General features: G+C 41.6%; 1 protein-coding gene across 21 annotated transcripts in view; it reads left to right on the top strand.

The window, feature by feature from the left end:
• Nucleotides 1–427: 427 nt before the first annotated feature.
• The window catches only part of PPP1R36 (protein phosphatase 1 regulatory subunit 36), a 55613-nt gene continuing 28540 nt past the window's right edge, over nt 428–27500 (top strand). For 7 of the 21 annotated variants that reach the window (XR_014810968.1, XR_014810965.1, XR_014810967.1 and 4 more), the window contains exons 1-7: nt 726–876; nt 1466–1530; nt 12778–12864; nt 13368–13465; nt 13555–13621; nt 16928–17026; nt 22039–22173. Coding sequence is in view for 7 of the 21 variants with exons in the window: in XM_021099928.2 (XP_020955587.1) it covers nt 871–876; nt 1466–1530; nt 12778–12864; nt 13368–13465; nt 13555–13621; nt 16928–17026; nt 22039–22173 (557 nt within the window). In the remaining 14 variants the exon portion in view is untranslated. Of the gene's footprint in view, nt 1034–1465; nt 1531–12777; nt 12865–13367; nt 13466–13554; nt 13622–16927; nt 17027–22038; nt 22174–27500 lie in introns of all 21 variants that reach the window. The other 14 variants (XR_014810961.1, XR_014810959.1, XR_014810958.1 and 11 more) reach the window with 7 other exon arrangements.

Here is a 27500-nt window from a genome sequence, read left to right on the forward strand (position 1 = left end):
ACATGATTTGAAAAGTGTAAATGTAGAAATATCATTTGAATACCCACTGACAAAGCAGTTCTTTGAGCCACGAAGTTCTTTGCTTATTAAGGGTGGTGCTTTACACACATTACTCCTTAAAAATCCTCATAACCCCCATTTGCATATCATCAGAAGCAAGGCTGGTGTTTGTCCCAGGTTCCACATCTAGTTCTGCAACAGAACTAAGTTTTGGAAGATCTTACTTCCAGGCTTCATGCTCTCACGCCCCACCCCCATCCCTAAATCAACCTGCTCCCAATCTGTATTTGAGCTTACTTTAGTGCTATTAAAGTTGTGAACAAAGGGATCTTCCCTAGGGAACTAAATCTGGTTATTCAAATTAAAAACGCAAAACAGTGGTTTGCCTCACGAGGGGAAGGCACGAAGAACTGACCCCATAGAGAAAGAACCTCTCGGCAGTTTTGCTATGAGACGCCAGAGAGGCACCGCGGAAAAGGTGGTCAGCAGGGGAGGGAGCGACGCAGCCCCAGCGGTCGGCAGCGAAGAAAGCAGGGTCCCGCCCCCGTCCGCGGTTTCCTGGCGCCCGAGGTCCGTTGCCTCCGCGACGCTCCAGGGCGGCCAGCGGGAGACCACGTATCAAGTGCTGGAGTTCTATTCGAGGAGGTGGCGGTTGGATGTGCAGGCCACCCCGCCGGAAGTTAGTGCGGCCTGGCCCGCCCCCATCCCGCGGCCCACGCTGGTCCACAGCGCCGGACCGCGCTCCGTGACCCGGCCGCGACGTCCCCATCCCTTGGGTCTGGCCCTCCGCCCTCCCCAGCAGGGCCGCCCTAGCCCTGGGCGAGCCGCCCTCGAGAAGACCTGGGCACAGCCGTCTACAAAAAGCGAACGATGGAGGTGTGTTTAGCAAACGGTCAGAACTGAATTCCCACGCAGATATCTTCGTTTAGGAAAGTTTCGCTTCACCAGCTCTACTTGGTTGGTTGCAAAAGAAATAGCTCTCCCGCGGAGGAAGCTGTTCTGCTCTCTCTCGGCGGGATCCCTGGAGAGGAAAGTATGTGTGCTGGTAGCTACTAGGACTAGGAAAGGGTAAACTTGTACTTGGCCTGCGAAGGGCGGGGATAGGGTTAGAGCTACCTCCTCTGAAAGGTTGAGGCTGCCTTGGGCACCGGTTTATTATGGTCTGAATCCTAATTAATCAGTAAATTGCTATGACGAGCCATGAGGTAACGCAGGTTAAGTGAAATCTCCTTTCTTTTTTTTCCTTCCCTTCCTCCCTTTCTCCCCAACTTTCCTCCCTTATGTCCTTTCTACTGAAACTACACCTAAAAACAATCAAAAAGGATAAAATCCTGGTTTCAAGTTAAAAACAGTTTAATATTCTGCATTTTTATTGATAGAGTTAAAGAGCAAGTAGTGGGAGTCATTGTGAGGCGTGGATTGTAAATTGAACCTTTAATTTTGGTGCAATCATTTCATTTTACAGCAGTTGGGATTACGATTTGGGATGTGGTACTGGAAAGATGAAACCAGAACTCTTGAATTCAGAAGGTAAATTTTAACAAAACTTTATTATAGCTATTATGAAAATTACATCTGCTGGGGGTAAAATTCAAGCAATATAGAGGAGTATAAAGAATAGAATACATTTACTTTTTTTTTTTTTTTTCGGTCTTTTTGCCTTTCTAGGGCGGCTCCCGTGGCATGTGGAGGTTCCCAGGCTAGGGGTCTGGCATTGCTGTGGCCTACACCACAGCCACAGCAATGCCAGATCTGAGCCTCGTCTTTGACCTACACCACAGCTCACAGCAACTTCCGAACCTTAACGCACTGAGCAATGCCAGGGATCGAACCTCAACCTCATGGTTCCTAGTGGGATTCGTTAACCACTGAGCCACAACAGGAACTCCAAGGATAAAATACCTGCTGAAATCCCACCATCTAGAGATAGCCATTTTGATGAGCAGTTTTCCAGGTATCACTTTCTGATGACATTTGTCAGCTTGCTTCCTATATACCAGACTCTGGGCTAATCAGCTTCCGAGAAGTTTGAAACAGCTGCTTGTTAATCTGCTTTTACAGATGATGAAACTGGTGTCAAAGCATTAGCAGTTGAAGAAAATTTAAGCGATTGGCCAAATCACACAGCTCAGAGGTGACTAAGATGATTTAAATCTAGGTCTATTTGGCTCAGAGTCCATATTCTTAACTGCTTTATAAAATTGCCTTTTTGAGTTATAGAAATAGAGTTTTTTATTAATGAGACCATACCACATCTGCTGTAAAATTATTAGATTAAGAAATACTTTTTTTTTTTTTTTTTTGGCCTCACCCTCAGTATGCGGAAGTTCCTGGGCTAGGGATTGAACACAAGCCACAGCAGTGATGCCAGATCCTTAACCACTAGGCCACCAGGGAACTCCCTAGAAAAACTAATTTTAATTCTCCACTGAGAAAATACTGACTCTATTAAGTGTATCTTTAACAATACTAGCTACCATCTGTTGTGAACCTATAATGCCCCCCACAATTACATATTTTTTCTGATTCTTACAACAGCCAAGGAAAGTGTGAATGTCTCCATTTCATAGGTGAAAGAACAAGGCTCAGGGAAATTAAGCAATTGAACCAAAGTCATACAGCGGAAGTGACATTTTGAACCAAGATTTGTATGATGCCAAAGTCTTTTCCACTTGACACACTGTCTCCCTCTGCTAGACTGTATGTCCTCAAAAGCAGGAACTTCATGTCCCTGGAGCCACCTACAGAACTTCATGGAGTAGATACTCGTCAAATGTTTATTGAACGTGTTCCATAAACCACCTAGATTCAAGCAGAGGAAGATTAGCGACATGGGGCCCATTAGAAGGATAATTGTAGAAGGATTTCAGATAGTTATCCAGGTAAGAAACAGTAAGAGTCAGAGCTAAGTCCATGTGGGAGGACTGGAGAGGAGGGTACAGGACTAAGAAATACTGAAGAGATGAAATTGAGATGATGTTTGGATAGAATTGATAGGATATGGTGTGTGGCTGTGAAGGGAGTTTGGAAAATAAATGCTTAGGTTGACTCCCAGGTATCTGGCTTGGGTGATTGGGTGGCTGGGATTGCCCTTCACCCCTGCTAGAATAAAAGAGGCAAAACTGCTGATGTGTCTGAAGTTGCTACCACGTGTTCACACGTCTCTTAGACTGTTTGACAAATGGGGCTGGAGGTCAGGAAAGGAGTTGGCTGTGCAGATGTAATTTACATTATAAATGTAATTAAATATTTACTATCAAAGAATTAAATGATTTAGAGGCTAAACATGATAGTAGAGTCAAAATCATAAGTTTATGTTTTATAGAATATTTATTTCAGTATTTGGGTAATGCATCATTTCCAAAGCTGTGATTTCAGGTTTGTTCTCAGATATGTCACAGACGATACTGATCAATAGCTCCTAAAATACCACAGCTCAGTGAGTGTGAGATAGACAGAAAGACAGCAAGATAGCTTTGGGGTTAGACAAGATGATGAATCACAAGTGTTAAGGCACATGTTGAAGCACAAGAAAATGTGGGTATAAATTTTCACTGCCAGCTTTTTCTTGTCTCAATCTTTATATATTTAAAGGCCGATTTCAGTTCTCTCTTCTTATGATGATCTTTTTACTTACTGATCTTTTTTTTTGTAAATGTAGTTTGTAATATTTTTCAAACTAGTTTTCATCATTCATCTAATAATAACCCACCCCAAGTGGCACTATTTCCCACATGAGCCTACTAACGAATTTACAGACAACTCTTCACACTTTCTTATTCATAAAGCATTCATATTTCTAAAGTTTCTTTTGTTACCAAATTATTCTTTAAAATGTCTTGATTGATTTTCACTAATATTGGAGAATGTATTCAGGATAGTATGCTTTAAAAGGTAGGTTGGGGAGTTCCCATTGTGGTGCAGTGGAAATGAATCCAACTAGGAACCAAGAGGTTGTGGGTTCGATCCCTGGCCTCGCCCAGTGGATTAGGGATCTGGCATTGCTGTGAGCTGTAGTGTAGGTCACAGACGCTGCTCAGATCCCTCGTTGCTGTGGTTGTGGCGTAGGCTGGCAGCTATAGCTCTGATTTGACCCCTAGCCTGGGAATCGCCATATGCTGTGGGTGTGGCACTAAAAAGAAAAAGAAAAAAGGTAGATTGGGAGTTCCTGGTGGCTCAGTGGATTAAGGATTAGGCATTGTCATTCCTGTGGCTCAGGTCACTGCTGTGGGGTGGGCTTTATCCCTGCTGTGGGCGTAGTAGAAAAAAAAAAAAAAAAGGTAGATTGTATGACATTATGACATAATGTTGAATAAAAAAGGCCAGACACAAAAATGAAAATATTGTATGGTTCCATTTATATAAAAGTTTAAAATAACAGACAAAAAAGAACTGTGATGATAGAGGTCAGGAAAATGGTTACCTTTTGGGGGGTTATCAACTGGCCTTGATGGGGAAAGATACAAAAGAATCTCAGGTGCTGGAGATGATGAACTATATATTGATCTGGATGGTGGTTACATGGGTATATACATAGAAAAAAAATCATAAAACTTTCCACTTAAGATTTATGAACTTTACTGCATGTAAAATATACCTCAATTTAAAAGGTTAAAAAAAAATTTTAAAAACCCAAACTCCAAACTGTGTGAAGTACACACACTGCGGACAGTTGGGAAAGATGGGGAAAGGAGTACCATGAAGAAAAGATGGGGGAACCCTTTCGTGTTGGAGCTGTTTGTGCTTAAGCTACTCAAGCGGGGCAAACCTGAGTATCACGGTTACCTTGGGAGTCTAGCTGCTAGGGGCAATGCTAAGGAAGAGGGAAGCGGATCTTTGTAAGTTTTAGGCCAGAGTTGGTGTTTGGGTTTGTTGGAAATATAGGTACTGATTCCATTTTAAAGTCTAATTAGTTCCATCACAAATGAAAATGTAGGTTTGTCTTTCTCTTTCTGACTTACTTCACTTAATATGAGAATCTCTAGTTCCATCCATATTGCTGCAAATGACACTAATTTGTTCTTTTTTATGGCTGAGTAGTATTCCATTGTGTATTTATATCACATCTTCTTAATCCAGTCATCTGCCGATGGACATTTAGGTTGTTTCCATGTCTTGGCTATTGTGAATAGTGCTGCGATGAACATATGGGTGCATGTGTCTCTTTCAAGGAAAGTTTTGTCCAGATATATGCCCAAGAGTGGGACTGCTGGGTCATATGGTAGTTCTGTATTTAGTTTTCTGAGGTACCTCCATACTGTTTTCCATAGTGGTTATACCAATTTACATTCCCACCAACAGTGCAGGAGGGTTCCCTTTTCTCCACATCCTCTCTAGCATTTGTTATTTGTGAACTTATTAATGATGGCCATTCTGACTGGTGTGAGGTAGTATCTCATAATAGTTGTGATTTGCATTTCTCTAATAATCAGTGATGTTGAGCATGTTTTCATGTGCTTGTTGGCCATCTCTATATCTTCTTTGGAGAAATGTTTATTCACGTCTTTGATATCATTTATATCTGTAATCTAATATATGGCACAAATGAACCTTTCCACAGAAAAGAAACTCATGGACTTGGAGAACAGACTTGTGGTTGCCAAGGGGAAGTGGGAGGGGGGGATGGAGTGGGATGGACTGGAAATCTGGGGTTAATAGATGCAAACTATTGCCTTGGAATGGATAAACAATTGACATCCTGCTGTATAGCATGGGGAACTCTATCTAGTCACTTGTGATGGAGCATGATGGAGGATAATGTGAGAAAAAGAATGTGTATATATGTGTGTGTGTGTGTGACTGGGTCATTTTGCTGTACAGTAGAAAATATCCACAACACTGTAAACCAACTATAATAGAAAAAATAAAAATCATTTTTTAAAAAATGTAGGTTTGAAGTCAGAGAGGACTCATAAGTGGAAACATGCTCTTTTTTTCAGAGGCAATTCTGCAGACACTTAATGTCACCCCAATTTATGGTGATGAGACGGGGCGAGGCAGAGGAGGTAGACAGGAAACAGCAGTAAGGATGGGAGTTGCAGAGGCAGGAGGCCTGTTCAGTCTCTGCTCTCATACTCAGTTCTGTTTGGTATTGCTTCATAAATCTATCTTTATGAGTATACGTGATGGGATTGCATCTGTGCTCTAGAAAGCCCTCTCCCCTGGTCACGTGGAGGAGCAAGATTAGAACTAGGGAGGAGAGACAATTATGCAGCAGTCCAAGAGGGAGAGGGAGACTTGCAAGAGAACACAGAGTCATTCTAGAGACAACTTGGAGGTAAGTAGGGCCTTGTGTGCAGGAGGAAGCAGCTGATAAGACTGGCTCTGAGACAAATCGAGGAGGCAAGAAGGTCTGGATCCCTGAGTAGGTGATGATATTGTCCATTGAGATAAGGGAGCTGGTAGAGCAAGTATGTTTATGGAGGGGGTAACAAGTTAACACTTTCAGATGTGCAGGTTTTTTTTTTTTTTTTTTTGGCTGTGCCGATGGCACGTGGAAATTCCCAGGCCAGGGATTGAACCTATACCACTGCAGTGACAACACCAGATCCTTAACCCGCTGAGCCAAATGAGAACTAGTTGTGGAGAATTTGAGGTGTAGTCTTCCCTAGAGATCCATAGGGAATTGGTCCTAAGACACCCCCCTCCCCCATATGCTGTTCTCCTTACTGAAAATAAACCAGACCCTTCCAGGCTTCTATTGAGAAGAGAATCTTTTGGTAGCAGGGCCACTGACCTTCACTCTTTCCCCTGAGGTTACTGTTCCCTCTGGGGCTCACTCATCAGTAACTGCCACCACCGCCACACCGAGCTGAGGGAAGCAGCATTCACTCAAGTGCACTGACCCAGTACCCAAATGGGGTTATTTCCTGAACCAAGGGGACAGGGGAAACAGGGAGGGCTTCCCAGGGGAGGTGACATCCAAGACCTGAGGAGGAGGAGGAGTTGGCAAGGTGAAGGGAGATCTGCTGGGGAAGGAGGAGAGTGCATTCTAGACAGAAGAAACAGTGTGTGCAGAGGCTCAGATGTGTTCGAGGCTGCAAGGAGTTCAGGAGAGCTCCAGGCCAGTGTTAAGAGATGAAGTAGAAGTTTTAAACCAGGGCAGCATTGTGAAAGAGCTTGCATACGGTGCTGAGGAATTTGAACTTTATTCAGAGGGTATGGCGGTCAGTGGGCGGGGAAGGCACCAGAAGCTTTTAAATGGGGAAGTAAATTGTGATTAGAACCACATCTTAGAAAAATGACTCTGGCTGCTACGTGGAAAATAGCTTGGAGGAGGATAAGCCAGGAGGCAGGGAGATCAGTTAAAAAGCAATTGCAGGAGTTCCCGTCGTGGCTCAGTGGTTAACGAATCCGACTAGGAACCATGAGGTTGCAGGTTTGATCCTTGCCCTTGCGCAGTGGGCTAAGGGTCCGGCGTTGCCGTGAGCTGTGGTGTAGGTTGCAGACATGGCTTGGATCCCGCTTTGCTGTGGCTCTGCGTAGGCCAGCGGCTATAGCTCTGATTAGACCCCTAGCCTGGGAACCTCCATATGCCTTGGAAGCGGCCCAAGAAATGGCAAAAAAAAAAAAAAAAGGCAATTGCAGAAATTTGGTTAACAGGAGTTTCCATCGTGGCTCAGTGGAAAAAAATCTGACTAGCATCCATGAGGATGCAGGTTTGATCACTGGCCTCACTCAGTGGGTTAAGGATCCGGCATTGCCATGACCTGTGGTGTAGGTCACAGACTCTGCTCGGATCCCAAGTTGTAGTGGCTGTGGTGTAGGCGAGTGGCTACAGCTCCAATTTGACCCCCTAGCCTGGGAACCTCCATATGCTGCAGGTGCAGCCCTCAAAAAAAAAAAAAAAAAAATTCAGTTGACAGGTTATGGTGGCTAAAATTAAGATGGTGGCAATGGAAAGAAAGGGAAGCAGTCACATTCAAGATATTTAAGGAATTAAGGAGTTCCCGTTGTGGCTCAGAGGTAGTGAACCCAACTAGTATCTATGAAGACACAGGTTCAATTCCTGGCCTCACTCAGTGGGTTAAGGATCCGGCATTGCCGTGAGCTGTGGTGTAGGTCTCAGACATGGCTTGGATCCCACATTGCTGTGGCTGTGCATAGGCCGGCAGCTGCAACTCCAATTCGATCCCTAGCCTGGGAACTTCCATATGCCCCGAGTGTGGCCCTAAAAAGCAAACAACAACAACAAAAGTGGTTAGTGGGCCGTGAGAGCTAAGGGTGTGGAGGAATCAAGAATGACACCGTTTTTTCCTGGCTTGGTCACCTGGAGGATGGTGGTACCCATTTGACAAAATGGGGAAATAGGAGTAGGGAATACTCGTTAAAAGGGGAGTGAGTTCAGTTTTAGATATACTGAGTTGGAGGTGTCTGTAGGATGTCCAAGCAGAGATGTCCAGTAGGCAGTGTGTCAGCTTATAAGTCTAGAGAAAGACCTGAACTTTAAATATCAATTTGTGAGTTATAGATGTTAGTGGAGTAGTTGAAATTACCCAGAGGAAGTGAGCAGAGTAATCGGATGGAACCCTGAAAAGGCCCTCGTTCAGAGAACATGCCCAGGGAAAAGGGGCTTCTAAAGGAGACTAAGAAATAGCAGTCAGAGACGTGGGCTGGGAGAGGGAATTTGGAGTGTCATGTATCCAGATAATCTGTTCTGCAAAGTAACAGTTTGATCTTAAGGGTGTTCAGGGTCTATGCTGTCAGTTTAAGACCCTGGAAATTTCTTCTGGGGTTTTAGTCTCTCTCCACATGGGGAAGGCCACCTTTTACACTCACTAGCCAGCAGGAGTTCCCAGGTTCCCTCAAATTCAGGTCAAGAGAAGATGATCCCTTTCCTCCCCACCACCTTGCAGGTCCTGGCATCTTTCCTGGATGAATGATACTGGGAACCTTACCTCCTTCAGAGAAGAACTAGCTCCCTATTCACAGGCAGAGTTTGATCTTTGCAGATTATACCCTTAGGAGGATGACTATCAGAATATAACAGGATGGAGTTCCCACTGTGGCAGAAGGGGATTGGTGGCATCTGTGCAGCACTAGGATGCATGTTGGATCCTGGCCCAATACAGTGAGATAAAGGATCCTGCATTGCTGCAGCTGTGGCTGGTTATCAACTGCAGCTTGGATCTGATTCCTGGCAGGAACTCCATATGCTGCAGGGCAGCTGAAAAAGAAAAGAAAGAAGGAAAGAAAAAGAAAAGAAAGAAAGAAAGGGAGAGAGAGGAAAGAAGGAGGAAAGAAAGAAAAGGAAGAATGAGAAAGAAAGAAAGAAAACAGAACACCCATCACCTTCATGCAAGAAATGACCCAGTAACGGGAAGGAAAGGATGGTCATTATTTCTTAAGGAAGAGGCAGTGGAAAGTGGTTTGACAGGACACCTGGTTTCAAATCCTAGTTCTGCCACTTGGTGATTATAATTTGTCAACTGTAATCATTTGATTATAATCAGCTCCCTTATCTAGAAAATGAAACAATAATACCTTGTGAGGAATAAATGCAATGTTGCATAATTCATCAGCATGCATGCCCATTTCTTTGTTATTTGTGAAAGAACCTTTATTCACATGTCACATGTGGGCTGGCCCCCAAGACATGCTTCTCTCTGACAGTGTCTGTAGTCCTGACCCTTCACCTTTCAAGGGCCCCCTACATCCTAGCTGGGAGACAACCAGCAGCCTGAGTCTTTGCCAAGGTCATCGACTCCCCTGAGGACATACAGCCAAGGAAACTACACCTCTAGTAGCCTCAGATCTAATTTTTCACCGTAGTCTAAGAAAGGATTCTAGTAGCCTCCAAAGAGCTCTAACTTGTGTGGAAGCCAAGAGTGGTCCAGCCCCCTGCATTTTAGTTATGAGTTCAAAGAGAAAATGTGACTGCTTTTTCTCACTTATTTCAGGGCAAAGGGAAACAACATATTTGTGCTGTAATATTAGGAAAGCACATCAACACAATGTGGTCTGTGATTCTGAAGGTTGCCAGATTGAGGAGAGGGTGGAGACTGGAAGATGGTACAGCACTAGCTCAGATTGTGCTTTGGGAGCCAATCAGAGATTCAATTCAAAGAACAATTTTCAATTTTTGCTGGTAATGCTTCTTAGTGATTCCGAATGCATTATGAGCATAGGCTGCTTTTAGAGCTGTGGCCAGACACTCATAAAGAGAATTTCATTTCACCATCTCAACTGGAGAATGGCTTTGGTCAGGTGAAAAGCTACTCAGGCAAGTGGGATGGCATGTCCAGAGGTCAGAGAAGGACCAGAGGGTTAGCAGCAAATGCCAGACTGTTGGCTAAGGGCAGGCACTTATTTCAAACACTGAGACATGGTCAGCTTCTCTGAGCCTTCATTCTCCATCAGTAAAATGACAGCCATGTATTAGATGATTTTTTAGATGTCCTTTAACCCCATGATTTTTTATGATTTTATAATTCTGAGTTCATTTTACTTAGTTCATAGACCTGATCTATGAGATCCCAAGTGTATCTTTTCAAATTCCTTACTTTAAAGCTCTCTCATCTCACATCATCTCAGGCAAACTAATAGGACAAGAAGCCTCGAATTATAGGGATAGGGCTGAAACAAGGGTAGGAGGACAGCAATTCCATTCAACATTAACTGAGATTGGGTGTTTCTTCTCTCATCTTCTAGAGAAGAGAAACCCTGGGAAGGGCTGGTGACCTGAGACTTCTTTAGGCTGATAGGAAAGTTAACAGCCAGCCAAAGGTTTGTAAGTGACCAAAACACCGAGGAAAAACTGAAAACAACCTTGTGTCCACACACATACACACACACACACACACACATACACATGAATATGGAAGTTCCTGGTTCAAGGATTGAACCCAAGCCTCAGCAGTGACCTGAGCCACAGTATCGACAAGGCAGATCCTTAACCCACTGCACTACAAGGGAACTCCCTAGGATTGTTATCTTAAGGAAGGAGGTACTAATCTGCACTTTAGACATCCAGCAAGCACAATGGACTTCAAAGACCTGTTTGAAAAATGTCTGAATGTTTGAGGGAATTGAGCATTTTGTTAAAAGTTATCTAAATGACCTGTCACTGGAATATATTGGACACATTCTATTTCTTCCTATATATCAATTTTTTTAGGTATGCAGGTAATCAATAATTCTCCTTTTTTGTTTTTTTTAATAAACTCAAATAATACAGAAGTACACAGATGTGGAAGAGAGTTCTCTTCACCACGCCACCTCTCTGCCCCCTCTGATCTCCACCTCTCTTTGAAGGTCATGACCATCACCATTTGGTATCCTTTTATTTCTTTTTTCCTGCTGCCCCCTCAGTATGTCAGCACATCCTCCCCCTAAATACCCAATCCTTGGAGACCAGTGACAAGAAGATGACAAAAACGAATGAAAAGTTTAGAAATCATCCACAAATCAATTTGGCACCAATGGTCTGAAAAAAGAAAAAAAATACAAAAAATCATTCCCTTAAGGTGACATCATGCACATGCTTTTAGAGTCTAACCTCATCTACAACCGGAATATTGCCAGGATATTGGCAAAAAAAACTCCTGGAAGAAGCAAGTATTAAACTGATTAACTTTACTACTCCCATGGGGAGGTATTTCTCTAAAATAATGACTTGGTGGGTAACCAATCCAGTAAAAATTTTAAAAGAAGTTGCTTCGAAGCTGTTGTGTTGACAAGGAGATGATAAGAGTGTATATACATGATTAGAGAATGACTAAAGTTTGGGGAAAAGTGCTTTTATTAGTATATCTACACTTAACAGAGAGACATGTAACTGTGGACAGAGATTAAGCTTCCAGGTCATGTTATCAACAAGGAATTGTTTCAGGCTGAAAAATAAGTCATAATCCACAGGTGGCCACCAACCAATGTGTTTGGTAGACCCCACAGTTCTTCTAGAAAATGCACTCTCTATAAGGCAGGAACCACATTCTGCTCGTCTTTAAAATGCTTTTCTTTGTTTTCCTAGTAAGAGTTATGGATGCTCCTAAGCCTGTCCATTGACTCTGACCAGACACCATTTATTGTCAGTGTTTGAACAATGCCTGACCCAGAGTAAGGGCCTTGGTGTGCATTTATTTGTTGCTCGATTGTGGTCCATTGTTGCTTGATTGTGGTCTCATTGCTGCTCAGTAATGCTAGTACAAAAACCACAGAGTTTAAGAAACTGCAAGTTAGGTAGGAGGTCCTGAAACCTTCCTAGAGATAGTCAAGACTTCCGGGAGAGTCCACAGCAGTGACATGGCACTGTGGCTAGAGAACTTGGGCCAGCCCTGATTTTGGTACTTGCTAAGCGATCTTGGTCAAGTTACTTAATCTCTTTCTAAGCATCAAGCTCTCTCATATGTAAAAGTTGTTATAATGATAATAATATCTCCCACATAGAGTTGCTCTGAGGATTGGAGATCATGCTTAAAAGCACTTTGGGTATAAATTTTTAAAGAATCCTTTCAAACCGATCACAGCTTTCTGTTTCTTATGAAGTCGCTGCAGCATCTTCAGATGGGAATGCTTTATGTTGGGGTGGTATTCTGGAGGCTAGTGATTTGTGGAGGCTGAGTATAAAGTCTGAAATTTTAGTTTTTTCCAAATGTTTTTCTAGATAATTGCTCCACATGTAAATACATGGATTCTGTACTGCTGTGTCTCAAATTCTCTCCAGGACTCCATTCACTATTTGTGCCGCTCCTGAGGTTCCATGAGCTGTGGTCATGCTGTGGTTAGTTTTCCCCTAGGAAAAGGTTAAGTTCCTAATTTTTCTCATTTCTATTACAGTTTTACACCTGCAGTAGAATTCAAGGAAAGAGGAAGGAGAGGCAAAGCAGTTCACTTTGCTGAAACTGATGGTCCAGCTTCAGACAGGTAGCTTAATTTATCAGTGCTGCTGATAGCACCTCTCAGCAGAATGGCTTAAGCCTCTACAGTCTCTAAGAAGATATTCCCATCATCCTAGGTTGAAATGCAAATACCCATTAAGCAAAACACATGGACTATTTCACAATTATGGTGGGAGTTACAGTCATCCTAGTGATGTATCCCTGTGATAATTTTGCTATTAGCAAATTTTCAGCTTCTTACACTTTTTAAAAAAAATCTGAATATGATAGCTATGCCATAAATAGATGATTTAAGTGATCTATTTTGGATGAAATTGGTATTTACATTTTGGATCAGGCAGTGTGCAGTCCTCCTACCCTTAGCACAGTAATTATAATGTTTAATAAAATGTATTCCAGAATGACCCTACGTTAAATGAAACCCATGTTCTCCTTAGTTTATAGTAAACACCTCCTGTGCCTAGGGGTAGATTAAATACAAATAAAACCTTTCAAAGCATGACTAGAGTCTGTTATATTCCTAAACAGGTTGACAGATAAAAGGTTTGCTTTCAGAGATGATAAGTCACCAAAAGGCTTAGAGAGACAAAGTCAGCAGGGCAACGTCACACTCCACGATGCTAAATGTGAGTGACTGTTTCATCATGCTTATCCAGTAGCAACCTGCACGGCACCTCTGACCCCCCTTTCAATTGTTCATCTTCTCTCCTCTCAGTTGTTGCTTTGCTTTTGCTACAAGATACTGAGATGCAGCGTATCTGTTCCTTTACAACATTTATGAGGTATGTAATGCTCGTGAGACATTTTAGATCTTTTATCCTTTATTTCTGAAGTAATTCTATCTGATAAAAGATGACAAATCTGATTTTTGGAGAAAGGTCCGGATCTATGCAAACCCATCCTCTCTGGACTCAGTTTCAAAGACTGAGACCAAAGAGAGGAAGCCTGAAGTCACAGGAGCCCCAAATAAAGTCTGGGCAAGGAACACGGAAAGCATGTTGTCAGTCTCATTGGGACTGCACTGTGTGTGTATTAGTTAAAGGCTATACTCATTTACCAAAGATCAGTTCTCTCCATGAATTATGTTTGGCAGCCCCAACAAGTACTAGGTATGTGGCTCTGAATGAGCTGCTGCTGCTGCTGCTTTTTTTTTTTTTAAGGGCCACACCGAGGCATATGGAGGTTCCCAGGCTAGGGGTCAAATTGGAGTTGTAGCTGCCAGCTTACACCACAGCCACTGCAACTTGGGATCCAAGCAGAGTCTGTGACCTACACCACAGCTCATGGCAATGCTGGTTCCTTAACCCACTGAGCGAGGCCAGGGATCTAACCCGCAACCTCATGGTTCCTAGTCGGATTCATTTCCTCTGCGCCACCACAGGAACTCCTGGATGAGCTTCTTGATGTTGTTTCCCAAGAGACAAACTTGACAGTAGTGTTGTCTCCATGTGGCTGTGTGGGGAAGGTGCTCTCCACGGCACAATAGCAGGGTACCCTGTGCTATTGGCAGTGCTCTCAAATCCTCTCGCATTCAGTGAAGGCTGTGCATGTCAAACACGTGAGAATCTCTGCTTTATTCCATGGCAGGGGCACCCTCAGTCTGACCACGGGGAAAGCTGGGGCACTAGGGAGTCAGTGCCCCAGAAGCAGCCTCCAATCAGGGATGTGCCAGAGTTGTTGGTAGATGAATATCCCAGCGTCCCCCTGTCAGGATGACTCTGAGTTTTCACAGTGTCTCCCAGAGTCCCCCACGGGACTAAACTACATTTGTCCACAGTGATAGTGAACTTATTAACCCCCCTTTTCCGTCTCATCTCCCACTCCCCTACTGCTGCTTCCTATGGTCACTTCCAGGTAAACTACTGACTCTCAAACCTTTGTCTCATTGTGTTTTTCTGGGGGAATCCAACCTAGGACAGGTAGTTATTAATGTTGTGAAAAAAAGAGTCTGCCATGCTCACCTCCATCCTGCTTTCAAGGTATGGTTAAGGAAAGCATGCTAGAGTAGAATTTCCATTTGGAGCTAGAAAGGAAGCAGCAAAAATCTTGTCAGAATATTTATTATTAATATTTATTAAGAAAACAAAGGCTTCTAGTTTTAAAACAATGAGATAGGACTGTAAATCAGTGCAGTCTTTTTGAAACTGTAATATGCAGATGTTCTATATCCTGGCAATTTCACTTTTGTGTGTGTGTGTGTGTGTGTGTGTGTGTGTGTGTGTTTTCTCTTTTTAGGGCTGCACCTGCGGCATATGGAGGTTCCCAGGCTAGGGATCTAATCGGAGCTGTAGCCACTGGCCTACACCACAGCCACAGCAATGCAGGATCTGAGCCTCGTCTGCAACCTACACAGCAGCTCACGGCAATGCTGGATCCTTAACCCACCGAGCGAGGCCAGGGATCAAACCCACAACCTCATGGTTCCTAGTTGGATTCGTTAACCACTGAGCCACAACAGGAACTCCCAACAATTTCACTTCTACATTATGATCTATAAAATACTTTATCCAGCTATTTAAAAGAATGAGGAAAATCTGTACATGGTATCATGGAAAGAGGTCCATGCTATACCGGTGAGTGACAGAAACAAGTTCCAAAGACTTGTATATATAGCATTATCCCCATTTGTTACCAAGAAAAAAATTTTAAGGCATGTATTCATGTGTATGTATGTGCATTGGTGCGGGAGGACCTTGTATGTGATTGGCTATACTCTAGAAAGTTTCAGAAGGAGTCATGCCAATTTTTTTTTTTTTTTTTGTCTTTTTGCCTTTTCTAGGGCCGCTTCCATGGCATATGGAGATCCCCAGGCTAGGGGTCCAATCAGAGCTGTAGCCACTGGCCTACGCTAGAGCCACAGCAACTCGGGATCTGAGCCGCGTCTGCAACCTACACAGCAGCTCACAGCAACGCCGGATCCTTAACCCACTGAGCAAGGCCAGGGATTGAACCCGCAACCTCATGGTTCCTAGTAGGATTCGTTAACCACTGAGCCAAATTCTTAATAGTGACTACTAATAAGGAGTAGGATGGTGACAAAGGTGTGAGGGAAGAGACTTTTTACTTGCTACATTTATGTACCTTATTTATTTACTTTTTGTTTTTTCTATTTTTCTTTGGCAGAAGTTCCAGGGCCAAGGATTGAATCCATGCCATAGCAGCAACCTGAGCCACAGCAGTGACAACACCAGGTTCTTAACCCCCTGAGCTACCAGGAAATTCCTTATTTTCTTTTTTTTTGAATTTTATTTTTGTATGTGCATTTTTTAAACCATAAAGTACCTGTATTATAAAAAAACTTTAAAAATGAAAACTAGGAAGTTCCTGTCGTGGCGCAGTGGTTAACAAATCCAACTAGGAACCATGAGGTTGTGGGTTTGGTCCTGCCCTTGCTCAGTGGGTTAACGATCCGACATTGCCGTGAGCTGTGGTGTAGGTTGCAGACGCGGCTTGGATCCCACGTTGCTGTGGCTCTGGCGTAGGCCAGTGGCTACAGCTCTGATTAGACCCCTAGCCTGGGAACCTCCATATGCTGCGGGAGTGGCCCAAGAAATAGCAAAAAAAAAAAAAAAAAAAAGAAAACTAGGAAGTTCCCTTGTGCAGCGGGTTAAGGATTTCGTGTTGCTGCAGCTGTGCACGGATTTGATCCTTTGCCCAGGAACTTGCACATGCCGTGGGTGTGGCCAAAAAAAAAAAAAAAAAAATTGGGAGTTCCTTGGCGGCCTAGTGGTTAAAGATCTGGCATTGTCACTGCTGTGGCTCAGGTCACTGCTGTGGTACAGGTTTGATCCCTGGCCCCGCAACTTCCGCATGCCATGAGTACAGCCAAAAAAACCCAAACCAAAACAAAACTAATTGATAAGCAAAATTATAATCAGTGTGTGACATCCCAAAAAGTTTTGCTTACAAAAATTAGATTTCTTATATCTTCAACAGTTAGTAGATAGAATTTTAAATGGTAAATTAGCTATGTTATAGGTATGATAATGTTTCTACTCATTCTTATGTTGTATACCCATATATTTTTTATGACAAGCTTTATGTTTGAAATATGTCATCATTTTTTTTTTCTTTTGATTTCCCCATAGGAATAAGTATCTTGACAATTTCCTTATGGCGTTGTTGTACTATTTATATTATTTCTTGGAAAAAATCTCATTTGAGAAGGAACCCAAAAGCTATATGGTGTAAGTAGGATTTTTATAGTGCACTTTTAAAAAAAGTTTTATTGAAGTATAGTTGATTTACAATGTCGTTATAATTTCTGCTGTACAATAAAGTGATTCAGCTATGCATATATACATATCTATTCTTCTTCAGATTCTTTTCCCATAGAGATTATCACAAAATACTGGGTAGAGTTCTCTGTGCTATAGAGCAGGTCCCCATTGGCCAGTCATTCCCTATACTGCAGTGTGCATATGCCAATCCCAAACTTAGTCCATGCCCCCCCCACCTGTCCCCTTTGGTAACCATAACTTTGTTTTCAAAGTCTGTGTGTCAGTTTCTGTTCTGCAAATAAATTCATTTGTATCCTTTTTTTATTTTCCACATAAAAGGGATATCATATGTTGTTTGTCTTTGTCTCACTTACTTCACTTAGTATGATAATCTCTAGTGTACTTTAAAAGTTTTATCACTGCCAGTATTAAAACTAACTTTTGTCTAGGATACCAAGATTGTGGAAATCTTAAAATCTTGGGAGTATGCTAAAACATTTTACAGTGAGGAGTTTACCAGTTTTAAAGCTCACTGAATAATTCAGATGGTTATTCTGTTAACTAAGTGTTCAAAATAATATAGACCAATGCTGCCCAGTTAAAGAGTATGCCCAATACGTGAGAGCCACTTATGTAATTTAAAATATTCTGGGAGTTCCTGTCATGGCTCAGTGGTCAACGAACCCAACTAGGAACCATGAGGTTGCAGGTTTGATTCCTGGCCTTGCTCAGTGGGTTAAGGATCCAGCGTTGCCGTGAGCTGTGGTGTAGCTCGCAGACATGGCTCAGATCCCTTGTTGCTGTGACAGTGGTGTAGGCCGGCAGCTACAGCTCCAATTGGACCCCTAGCCTGGGAACCTCCATACGCCTCGGGTACGGCCCTAAAAAAGCAAAAAATAAAATAAAATAAAATATTCTCATAGCTTTATTTTTAAAATATAAAAAGATATAGGTAAAATTAATTTTTAAAATATATTTTATTTAACCTAATAGTTCAAAAACATTATCACTGCAACCTGTAATCCGTGTTATGAAGTTATTGATGAATTACATTTTTGTATGTAGTAAGTCTTTGAAGTGGTATCTGTGTTACAATTATATACCTCAATTCAAACTAGCCACAGTAAGTGCTCAATAGCTACATGTGGCTCACAGCTACCACTTTGGACAGTGCAGGTATAGATATTGTTCCTGTGTTTTTTATGCTTAAAGAGTTCTTGCAAAAGAGTTTGTAAGCATCTATTAAAAAAAAAAAAAAAAACCTAAGAATTTAAAAAATTAACAGATATGACCAAACTGATAGTCCATATGGCTGAAGAAAACAAAAGCTACGTATGAAGAATTTAATCACTTTAGGTGGAGGTGGCTCAGAGCTGTACAGGGCAAGAATCTGAGAACTCAGAGTTCAGAGCAGAACAATGCCTCTCAGGCTTGGTGACCTTTGCAAGCCATGGAGCTTTCCCAGTGCCTGGGCTGCCCTCCCCAGTACATGTGGAACCAACCCAACAATTTAGCTGTTCGGAAGGCTGGGTGGAGTCATCAGTTTATATCTGTAGAATGTTTTCAAAATGCAGAATCCTTGCCTAATCAAGCAGTTTGAAAAACATTTTATGGGTAGATAAATGTATTTGGATAGCAGTTTCGTAAAGAACCAAGTAAATAATTCACACTGCTGCTCCAATAAAGCCATTATAACATGCAGCATCCAGCAGAGCAGCCAGAGAACTTGAAATGTTTCCATGGTAGCAAGCAAATGGGCTCAAGCCGGCTGTGGGCTCCAAAGGCGTGAGGAGTCTTACCGTTTCCCAAGAAGAAACTTAACAGGCTTTAGTAGCACATTAGCTTATATTTTGCATGGTGTTTTCTAATTCCGTGAGTTCTTGCTAATCAAGCAGAGACATTGTTTCGTTTCTTAATTTATAGGAGTAGATAACAGAGAAGAAAGGCTTCTTGGTTATTTTTTAAATGTACCAAAACTTATTTATTTATTTTTTTGGTCTTTTTTTGTCTTTTCTAGGGCCACACCCTTGGCACATGGAGGTTCCCAGGCTAGGGGTCCAATTGGAGCTGTAGCTGCCAGCCAACACCACAGCCAGAGCAATGCAGGATCTGAGCCATGTCTGTGACCTACACCACAGCTCACAGCAACGCCAGATCCTTAACCCACTGAGTGAGGCCAGGGATTGAACCTGCAACCTCGTGGTTCCTAGTTGGATTTGTTAACCACTGAGCCATAACGGGAACTCCAAAATATACCAAAACTTATTAGAACACAGTGGTATATGGTAGATTTTCTTAGAAGGAATCAGTAACAGAATAGCAAAGAAAAATCTAAGCCTTAATTTAATGATTCTGTGGTGTTATTCTAAGAAAAAAAGTGTAACTTTTCATTTTCAGGCTTCCAATAGTCAGCTGGTTTATTATAATAGAAACAAGGAGTTCCTGCTGTGGCACCATGTCTCTGGAGTGCTGGGATGCGGGTTCAATCCCCAGCCCAGCACTGTGGGTTGGAGAATCCACTGTTGCCGCAGTAGTGCAGCTCGCAACTGCGGCTCAAATCTGACCCTGGCCTGGGAACTCCATATGCCGCACAGGGCAGCCAAAAAAAAAAAAAAAGAGAAAGAAAAAGAAACAAATATAAATTACATTGAAATTACTGGACATAAATAACTTTAAGAAAACAAATTAATTTCAGTCAAACTAGTGAGCTATAACATGGGGATAATAGCAGCACTCACTTTACAGTTATCATCCAGATTAGATGAGAAGTAGCTGGCACTTGGGAGGAAAGAAAGCCTACAACTTGTGATCGGGAAGAGGAAAAAATATAGAAGGATAGCAAAGATACCCTTTGATGGTTTCCAATGACTAAAAGCCCTAATTCCAGAAGAAGAAGCCTTATCCCCATTTTACAGACGAAGAAGCTATAAGGCTCAGAGAGGTTTATAAATAGCTGGCTGGAGATTACATGCCTAGTTAGTGGTGGAGCTGAGGCTAGAACTCAGGTCTCTATAACTGCAGAGCCTGTGCCTAAACCACCGTGCGATGTGCCCACCCCCGCTACCAGTCAACTCTGCTCTTTGTCCCCTGAGTATATCCATTTGTAATTAGGACTTACAGCTTCTGTTAACAGGTACAGTTTTGTTTGCAGTTTTAGACATCACACCAGAGGAGTTCCCTGGTGGCTCGGTGTGTTAAAGATCTGCTATTGTCACTGCAGTAGCTTGAGTTGCTAGTGTGGCACAAGTTTGATCCCTGGCCCGGGAACTTTCATATGCCACAGATGAGGCCAAAAAAAATAGTAATAAAAAGAAATTCTAAAATGAAAAGAAAAAAATTATACATAAATATTTTCAAGTTATTTCAGCCTTCATAATTGTATTTTTAATAATGGCATAACTTTCCATCAAGCCACTGTATGTTAATGACTTATTAACCTATTATGAGGTGGTATAGTGTAGTGGTTAAGGGTACAAACTTTGGTGCCTGGCTTAAATCTCACGGGGGCTCATATGTTAGATTAATGTCAAGTCCTTAAACAGTGCCTGGCTATCATACTCATGGTACCAGTCCCTGATATCATGACACCTGTTATGCCTCTATTTTATATATTTTGGGAGTTTCCAGTTTTTCTGATAGACAAACAGATAAATAATAATTGCACTGAATATCTTCATGCATAAGATTTCTCCCCTAACTTGGGATGATTTTTTAAAAAGATTAAATTTCCAAGAGAGATTATTGGATCAACATTTATGACCAATTGTATGGTACTTGAAATTATTATCAAATTTTTTTCCAGAGGATTATACCCGGGTTTGTGTAAATCTGGGCTCTACCCAGATCTACTGAATTCAAGTCTTAAAGAGGGGGTGGCATTGGGAATCTGCACTTTTAGCAAATACTCCAGGCAATTCTTACATAAAATAAAACTTGAGAACCGTTGGCTCAGATGTTTCAAAACATTTCTTCATTGCTCTTGTTTGGTTTGCTTTGTTTTCAACAGCCGAAGAAGAGACTAACTACTGGGCAGCTTTGGCAAAGCAGGCGTGAAGGATGAGGGTGGTACTGCTGAAGGAAATAGGGGGGCTGAAAGGCCTCTATCCTCAAACCCACCCCCTTCCACCATAGCTTATCCTCTTGTGGTCGGTCTCGTGGTTAACATCAGAAGGGGCAGTGTGTGGTCCCTGTTGTTGAGAATGCATTTCATTCGGCTCACATCTTTCTGAAAATAAAAAGGCAGGGACAAAGCTAATGACACTTCAGGTTGCAATAGCAATTATTGGGATGCATTGTTAGCAGTATTGTTTCCTACTCTATTGTACTGCAAAAACTTTTAAAATTAGGCTTTGGGCATGCTGTAGGCTATAAACAGGCTGTCTTTTAGAAGGTTCATTTGTGATTCAGTTGGAACTGGGGCTGTGTTTTCTCTGGGAGCCAAGGTGATTGTAACTGATGCCAAAGTTCCCTGAGTAGAAGTCCGCGAATGCCTCCTTAGCAAACACAGAACTGAGGGTGGGCAAACTGAGTAGTTCAAACATTGAGCCCCAAGCTTTGTAACATCAGGAACCCCGGGCAAGCTAAGGTGGGAAAGAGTCTTCATGGCTGTTTTAGCAAAACAGCAGGAAAGTGGACTGCTAACTGCCTTAGAAAGTAGTGTAGGGCATTCGTGTGCTGTTCTATATAAATTAGGACTGCCTGGGTATAAAATTAAGAATACATAGCACAATATATTAAAGAGACTATTTTAAAAAAGTGGAAATTCACCATAAAATTCAGAGGCTGGTTGCAGTGATAAATATCCAAGGCCTCAGAGAGGCATCCTCTGCCATAGCTCAAATGAAATAAATGAAAAGATAAGTGAATGAAATGTGTGGACTCATTTTTGTTTCTTTCAAAATAGTTTATACTTCTGACTTTTCACTAATCAATAGGGACATTTGCCAGGATTAATCACAATTATTGTTTTTTCTTTTCAGGGGCCTTGTAGAGAAAAAAGAGATGGAACTTGTTATCAGTAAGTTAGAAGAAGCACAGAAATACTTGGCACAGAAGTACTGTGTCCTCATCCTGGGCTTGGGAATGCCTGATAAGCATCACATGTGCTGTGGAAAGTAAGCCTCCTCTCCTCAGAATCTAATTTCAGATTCTCACTTGTTTTTAGATCTTCACTTGTTTGCGTATCCACATCCTTATGCCCCTTAACTTTGGCTGTCGGTGTCCTTGAGAGAATTTCCTTTTTTGTGGTAGAGAATCACTGGGCTCCACTGAGACTCTGGTCTGAACACCTGTAATGTCTTGTTTGTAAGAGCCAAATGAGTATAGAATCTCGGCTGATATATATTTTTTTCTTTTTTCTATTGAAGTATCGTTGATTTACAGTATTCTATGTTAGTTCCAGGTGCGGCTGATATTTTAGCAACCCTCCAATCCTTGCGTTTAAATTTCTCTCAGATTGTGTCAGCTCCGTGGAATCCTGCTTTCCACCAGGAAGGCTTCCTGCTACCAGACAGTGGCTGTGTGGCTGCCTGGGGCCAGAGGCCGAGTGATGGGCCAGTGCTGAAGGGGGTATTGGATGTGTCTTCCATCCATTTGCTGCTTGTTTTGCAGCAACAGTTGTAGGTGGAAGTGAGTGAGGTGGGGGTTATAAGATAACTTTGTTTGTGGAAAGATAATTTAAAAAAAAAATTTTTTTTGTCTTTTGTCCTTTTAGGGCTTCATCCGTGGCATATGGAGGTTCCAGGCTAGGGGCCTAATTGGAGCTGTAGTTGCCAGCCTACACCACAGTCATTGTAAGGCCAGATCCGAGCCCAGGTCCGAGCCGAGTCTGTGACCTACACCACAGCTCATGGCAACGCTGGATCCTTAACCTAGTGAGTGAAGCCAGGGATCGAACCCTCATGATTCCTAGTCGGATTCATTTCCGCTGTGCCATGATGGGAACTCCTCCAGTGGGAAGATAATTTTTACCTTAGCATAATAGTTTTACATCTACTGGAATTAAAATTTTAAGCATCTCATCACGGGATGAGATCACAGGAGAGGAAGCTCCAATCATTTGCCCCAAATCTCTTTTCTCTGAGTAGTAGTTTCACAGCAGGCTCAAGATCTATGCCATGGTCATGCCCAGACCTCTTTATTTTCTTTAAAACTTTATTGGAAAAGAACACAACACGTGACTTCTCTCTCTCCACATTCCCCCACATTTTCAAAATGCAAATAATTTATATTATATATACTTTTTGTGTTCCACATTTTTCTATGTACTTTCTTCTATTTTTCTGCTTATATAATCTCATCTACAACTTAGAATAGCAACTATAATTATTCTGTTGTATAATATACCAGTTTGCTTAACTATCCCTCTTGTGTATATTTGTGTGGTTTCCATTGTTCTGCTTTATAATGCTTTTTCTTTCTTTTTTTTTTTAAATTATAGTTGATGTGCTTTATAAGTTTTTGCATTGAATATCTTTATATAAATAACTTTGTTCATTTGGGCTGTTTACTTATGGCTTATTACCCAGAATGTAATACCCCCAGTTTTATAGCTCCTGTTACATGTTGCCGGATTGTTCTTTAAAAAGGTGAAAAACATACTGTATCACTATCAGCAATAAGTATATAGATTAGTTTAATATTTTTGATAGCTTAAAGGTGTATAAAAGTCTTAACGATATTTTATTTAACTTTGAATATCTTTCATGACTATGAGTTTGTGCTTTTTTTCTGTGTAAAATAATTGATTGCCTTTTCCTCATTTACTTTTAACCATTTATCAAGTGGAAACTTGGAATTTGTAATAATTTGTTTTATATAGCAAGGATTGGTCAATTGTTTTTCTAGATTGTTGCTTTTGTTTTGACATTTCTTTTTTACACATTATGAAAATGTTTAAAATTTTTACTTATTTGAACTTTTCCATCTTGTTTTGATGCCATTCATTAGTCATACAAGTTCCTGCATTCCTGAGTTCATTCTGTTTATTCCTGGGCTTAAACACCTTACCTTTCTTTCTTAGTGTTTAAAAATAGGATTTTTTTTTAAAAAGGTCTTTGATCCATTTGAAATTTGTTACAAGATATCAGCTCAAGTGAGCTATGAATGTAAGATGCTTATTTCTTTACTAATATCCAATTTTCCAGTAATATTTATTAGTGATTTTTTTCCCTATGTTTAGTAAACATTTCTTGTTTAGTAGCTGTTGAATTTTTCTAGTATTTTAACCCATTTTAGGGAATCCCTATTGAATTTCGTTGATTTTTTTTTTTCTTTTTTGCTTTTTAGAGCTGGACCTATGGCATGTAGAAGTTACCAGGCTAGGGGTTGAATCAGAGTGCAGCTGCTGGCCTATGCCACAGCTGCAGCAATGCAGGATCTGAGCCGCATCTGCGACCTACACTGCAACTCACGGCAATGCCAGAAACTTACCCACTGATCAAGGCCAGAGATCAAACCTGCATCCTCATGGATACTAGTCGGGTTTGTAACCCACTGAACCACAACAGGAACTCCCTGTTAATTGGTTTTTCTGTTTTAAACATAGAACTATAGTTTCTATTTTGCTTTGCTTTATTAAAAACATTATTGCTCTGTGGTAGTCATGGTGCTAAGTGCCAGGGTACAAGGAAAATTGTCTCTCCCCTCAAGGAGTGTACAGTCTTTTGGAGGAGTCATCAGGTAAGGAAACCAGCGAAGGGGACAGGTGCAAGAGAGGGATAGACAGAGAGTGGCACCCAAGTCAGGAGAAGCACGGAGGGGTACCTCAGGGAGTGTGGGCAGTGAGCCAGGCTGGAAAGGAGGCAATATAGCTGAAAACAAGTACTTATTCCTCTTACCTCCGGAAACATTGTATTTGGCAATTTTGCCTATTTGAAATAAATTTCACTTTTTTTGGGGGGGGGGGGCTGTACCTGCGGCATATGGAGGTTCCCAGGCTAGGGGTCTAATCAGAGCTGTAGCCACCAGCCTACACCACAGCCACAGCAATGCAGGATCCAAGCCCTACACCATAGCTCATGGCAATGCCAGATCCTTAACCCACTGAGTGAGGCCAGGGATCGAACCTGCAACCTCATGGTTCCTAGTCGAATTTGTTTCCACTATGCCATGATGGGAACTCCAAAATAAATTTCACTGTTAATCAAGTACTAAAAGATATCTACCAAGAACCTTTTACCTTTTGCCTATTATATAAAAACCTATACTTTAACTTAGGAAATAGTGTCATCTTTGCTATATTGAATCCCCTCATAGATCTGTAAGATATATTCTCTCTTTATTCATATGGTTCTTTATTTTGTCCATTAAAGGGGTTTTACATAGTAATTTTTTTTTTTTTTTGCATACAGAAGTTCCCAGACCAGGAATTGAACCCATGCCATAGTAGTAACCTTATCCTTAACCCACTAGGCAACCAGGGGCCACTTTCATAGTGATCTTTAAAGAAATTTGGGTGGTCCTAAATTAGATTATCACTCACATATTTAGTTTTTTTTATACCAGTGTGAAGTTTTGATTTATTTCTTTGTTTTTAATTATGCAACATAGAGGGTAGGAAACCTAAATAGTATGTGTATAGTTTATAGTTAGTTCATATACAGAGTTAAAAATGAAAGTCTCCTACTCTCTTCTCCCTCCTCCAATGTCATTCTCTCCCCAGAAGGAAGTACTGTTACTTCTGGTTTGAGGTATGTCCTTCTAGCTTTCTACCCAATTACACATATGTACTTCCTTATTGTTGTTGTTAACATACATGGGATAATGCTTTATTGTCATTTTGAAATGTACTTTTTTCACTCACAAATCTTGGATATTTTTGAAGATTAGTGCACATAGATCTACCGTATGCTTTTTAAGAATGGAATAATTCTTGGAGTTCCCTGGTGGCCTAGTGGGTTAAGGATCTGACATAGTCACTGCTGTGGCTCAGGTCACTCCTGTGGCTCAGGTTGAACCCTGGCCTGGGAATTTTTGTATGCTGTGGGCACAGCCAAAAAAAAAAAAACAAAACAAAAAACCCAAAATATTCCTGTGGTCCAAATACAGGAGGCCTTTCTAGGTACCTTGAGCTGTCAGTAGAGATTCAGCTAGCTATAGACCCCATCACTTAGGAAGAAGTGGCATTTTCTCTTTTTTCTGACAAAACTTTCAAGAAAGGCATTGTAATAAAATAATAGCTTTAGGAAGTTTCCTGTGCAATCACTCGTAAAATCACCTTTTCTAAACTTACCATTAACTCTAATTTCTTCTGTCTTTAAAAGTGTCACTTCAACTGAGAAAGCTAGATTTTCAGTTTTGCATTACTCAGCTCAGGCTCCCATAACAAATTACCACAGACTGGATGGCTTAAACAACAGAAATTCATTTTCTCATAGTTGTGAGAGCTGGAAGTCCGAAATCCGGATGCCGGGGTTGTCAGGTTCTCGTGAAGTTCCTCTTCCAGGCTTGCAGACAGCTGCTTTCTTACTGTGTCCTCCATGGTGGAGAGAGAGACCTTGAGTCTCTTCCTCTTCTGAAAAGGTCTCTAAGTCCATTATCCTCTCTTCACCATGATCTCATACAAACTCAATTATTTCCCAAAGGCTCCATCTTCCAGTAACATGTTGGGAGGTTTAAGGGCTTCAATATATGAATTAGGGTTGTGGGGGTGGGGAGGGAAGACACATTCAGTCCATAACAAGGTTAAAAAAAACACCTGCACTAAGAGTTCTTGTGGCTCAGTGGAAACAAATCTGACTAGCATCCATGAGGACCCAGGTTCAATCCCTGGCCTCTCTCAGTGGGTTAAGGATCCGGCATTTCCCTGAGCTGTGGTGTAGGTCCCAGATTGGGCTTGGATCTGGCGTTGCTGTGGCTGTGGTATAAGCCAGCAGTTACAGCTCTGATTCAACCCCTAGCCTAGGAACCTCCATATGCTGTGGATATGGCCCTAAAAAAACCCCATAATTTTATTGCCCATATTTTATGTTAATCTTTTATTTATTTTTATTTATTTATTTATTTATTTGTCTTTTTGCCTTTTCTAGGGCCGCCCCTGCGGCATATAGAGAGAGGTTCCCAGGCTAGGGGTCTAATCGGAGCTGTAGCCACTGGCCTATGCCAGAGCCACAGCAACACGGGATCCGAACCACGTCTGCAACCTACACCACAGCTCATGGCAACGCTGGATCCTTAACCCACTGAGCAAGGCCAGGGATCGAACCCACAACCTCATGGTTCCTAGTCGGATTCGTTAACCACTGTGCCACCACGGGAATTCCTGTTTAATCTTTTAAAGGACATAGGTACTGCAAACATATTTGGGAATAAAAAACAAACTATAAATATATCATGGTTAGAAATTTTATCATATCTTTTAGTTTCCTAGATATAGAACCTCCACTTAAATTATTATACTTTTAACAGCATGTTTTTATTACAATGTAACTTTTACACAAAC

Source organism: Sus scrofa, chromosome 7 (genome assembly GCF_054392235.1).
Source record: "Sus scrofa isolate SSC_HxYL_T2T_F1_AM1 chromosome 7, Sscrofa_HxYL_maternal_Yorkshire_Landrace_v2.0, whole genome shotgun sequence".
Taxonomy (NCBI): domain Eukaryota; kingdom Metazoa; phylum Chordata; class Mammalia; order Artiodactyla; family Suidae; genus Sus; species Sus scrofa.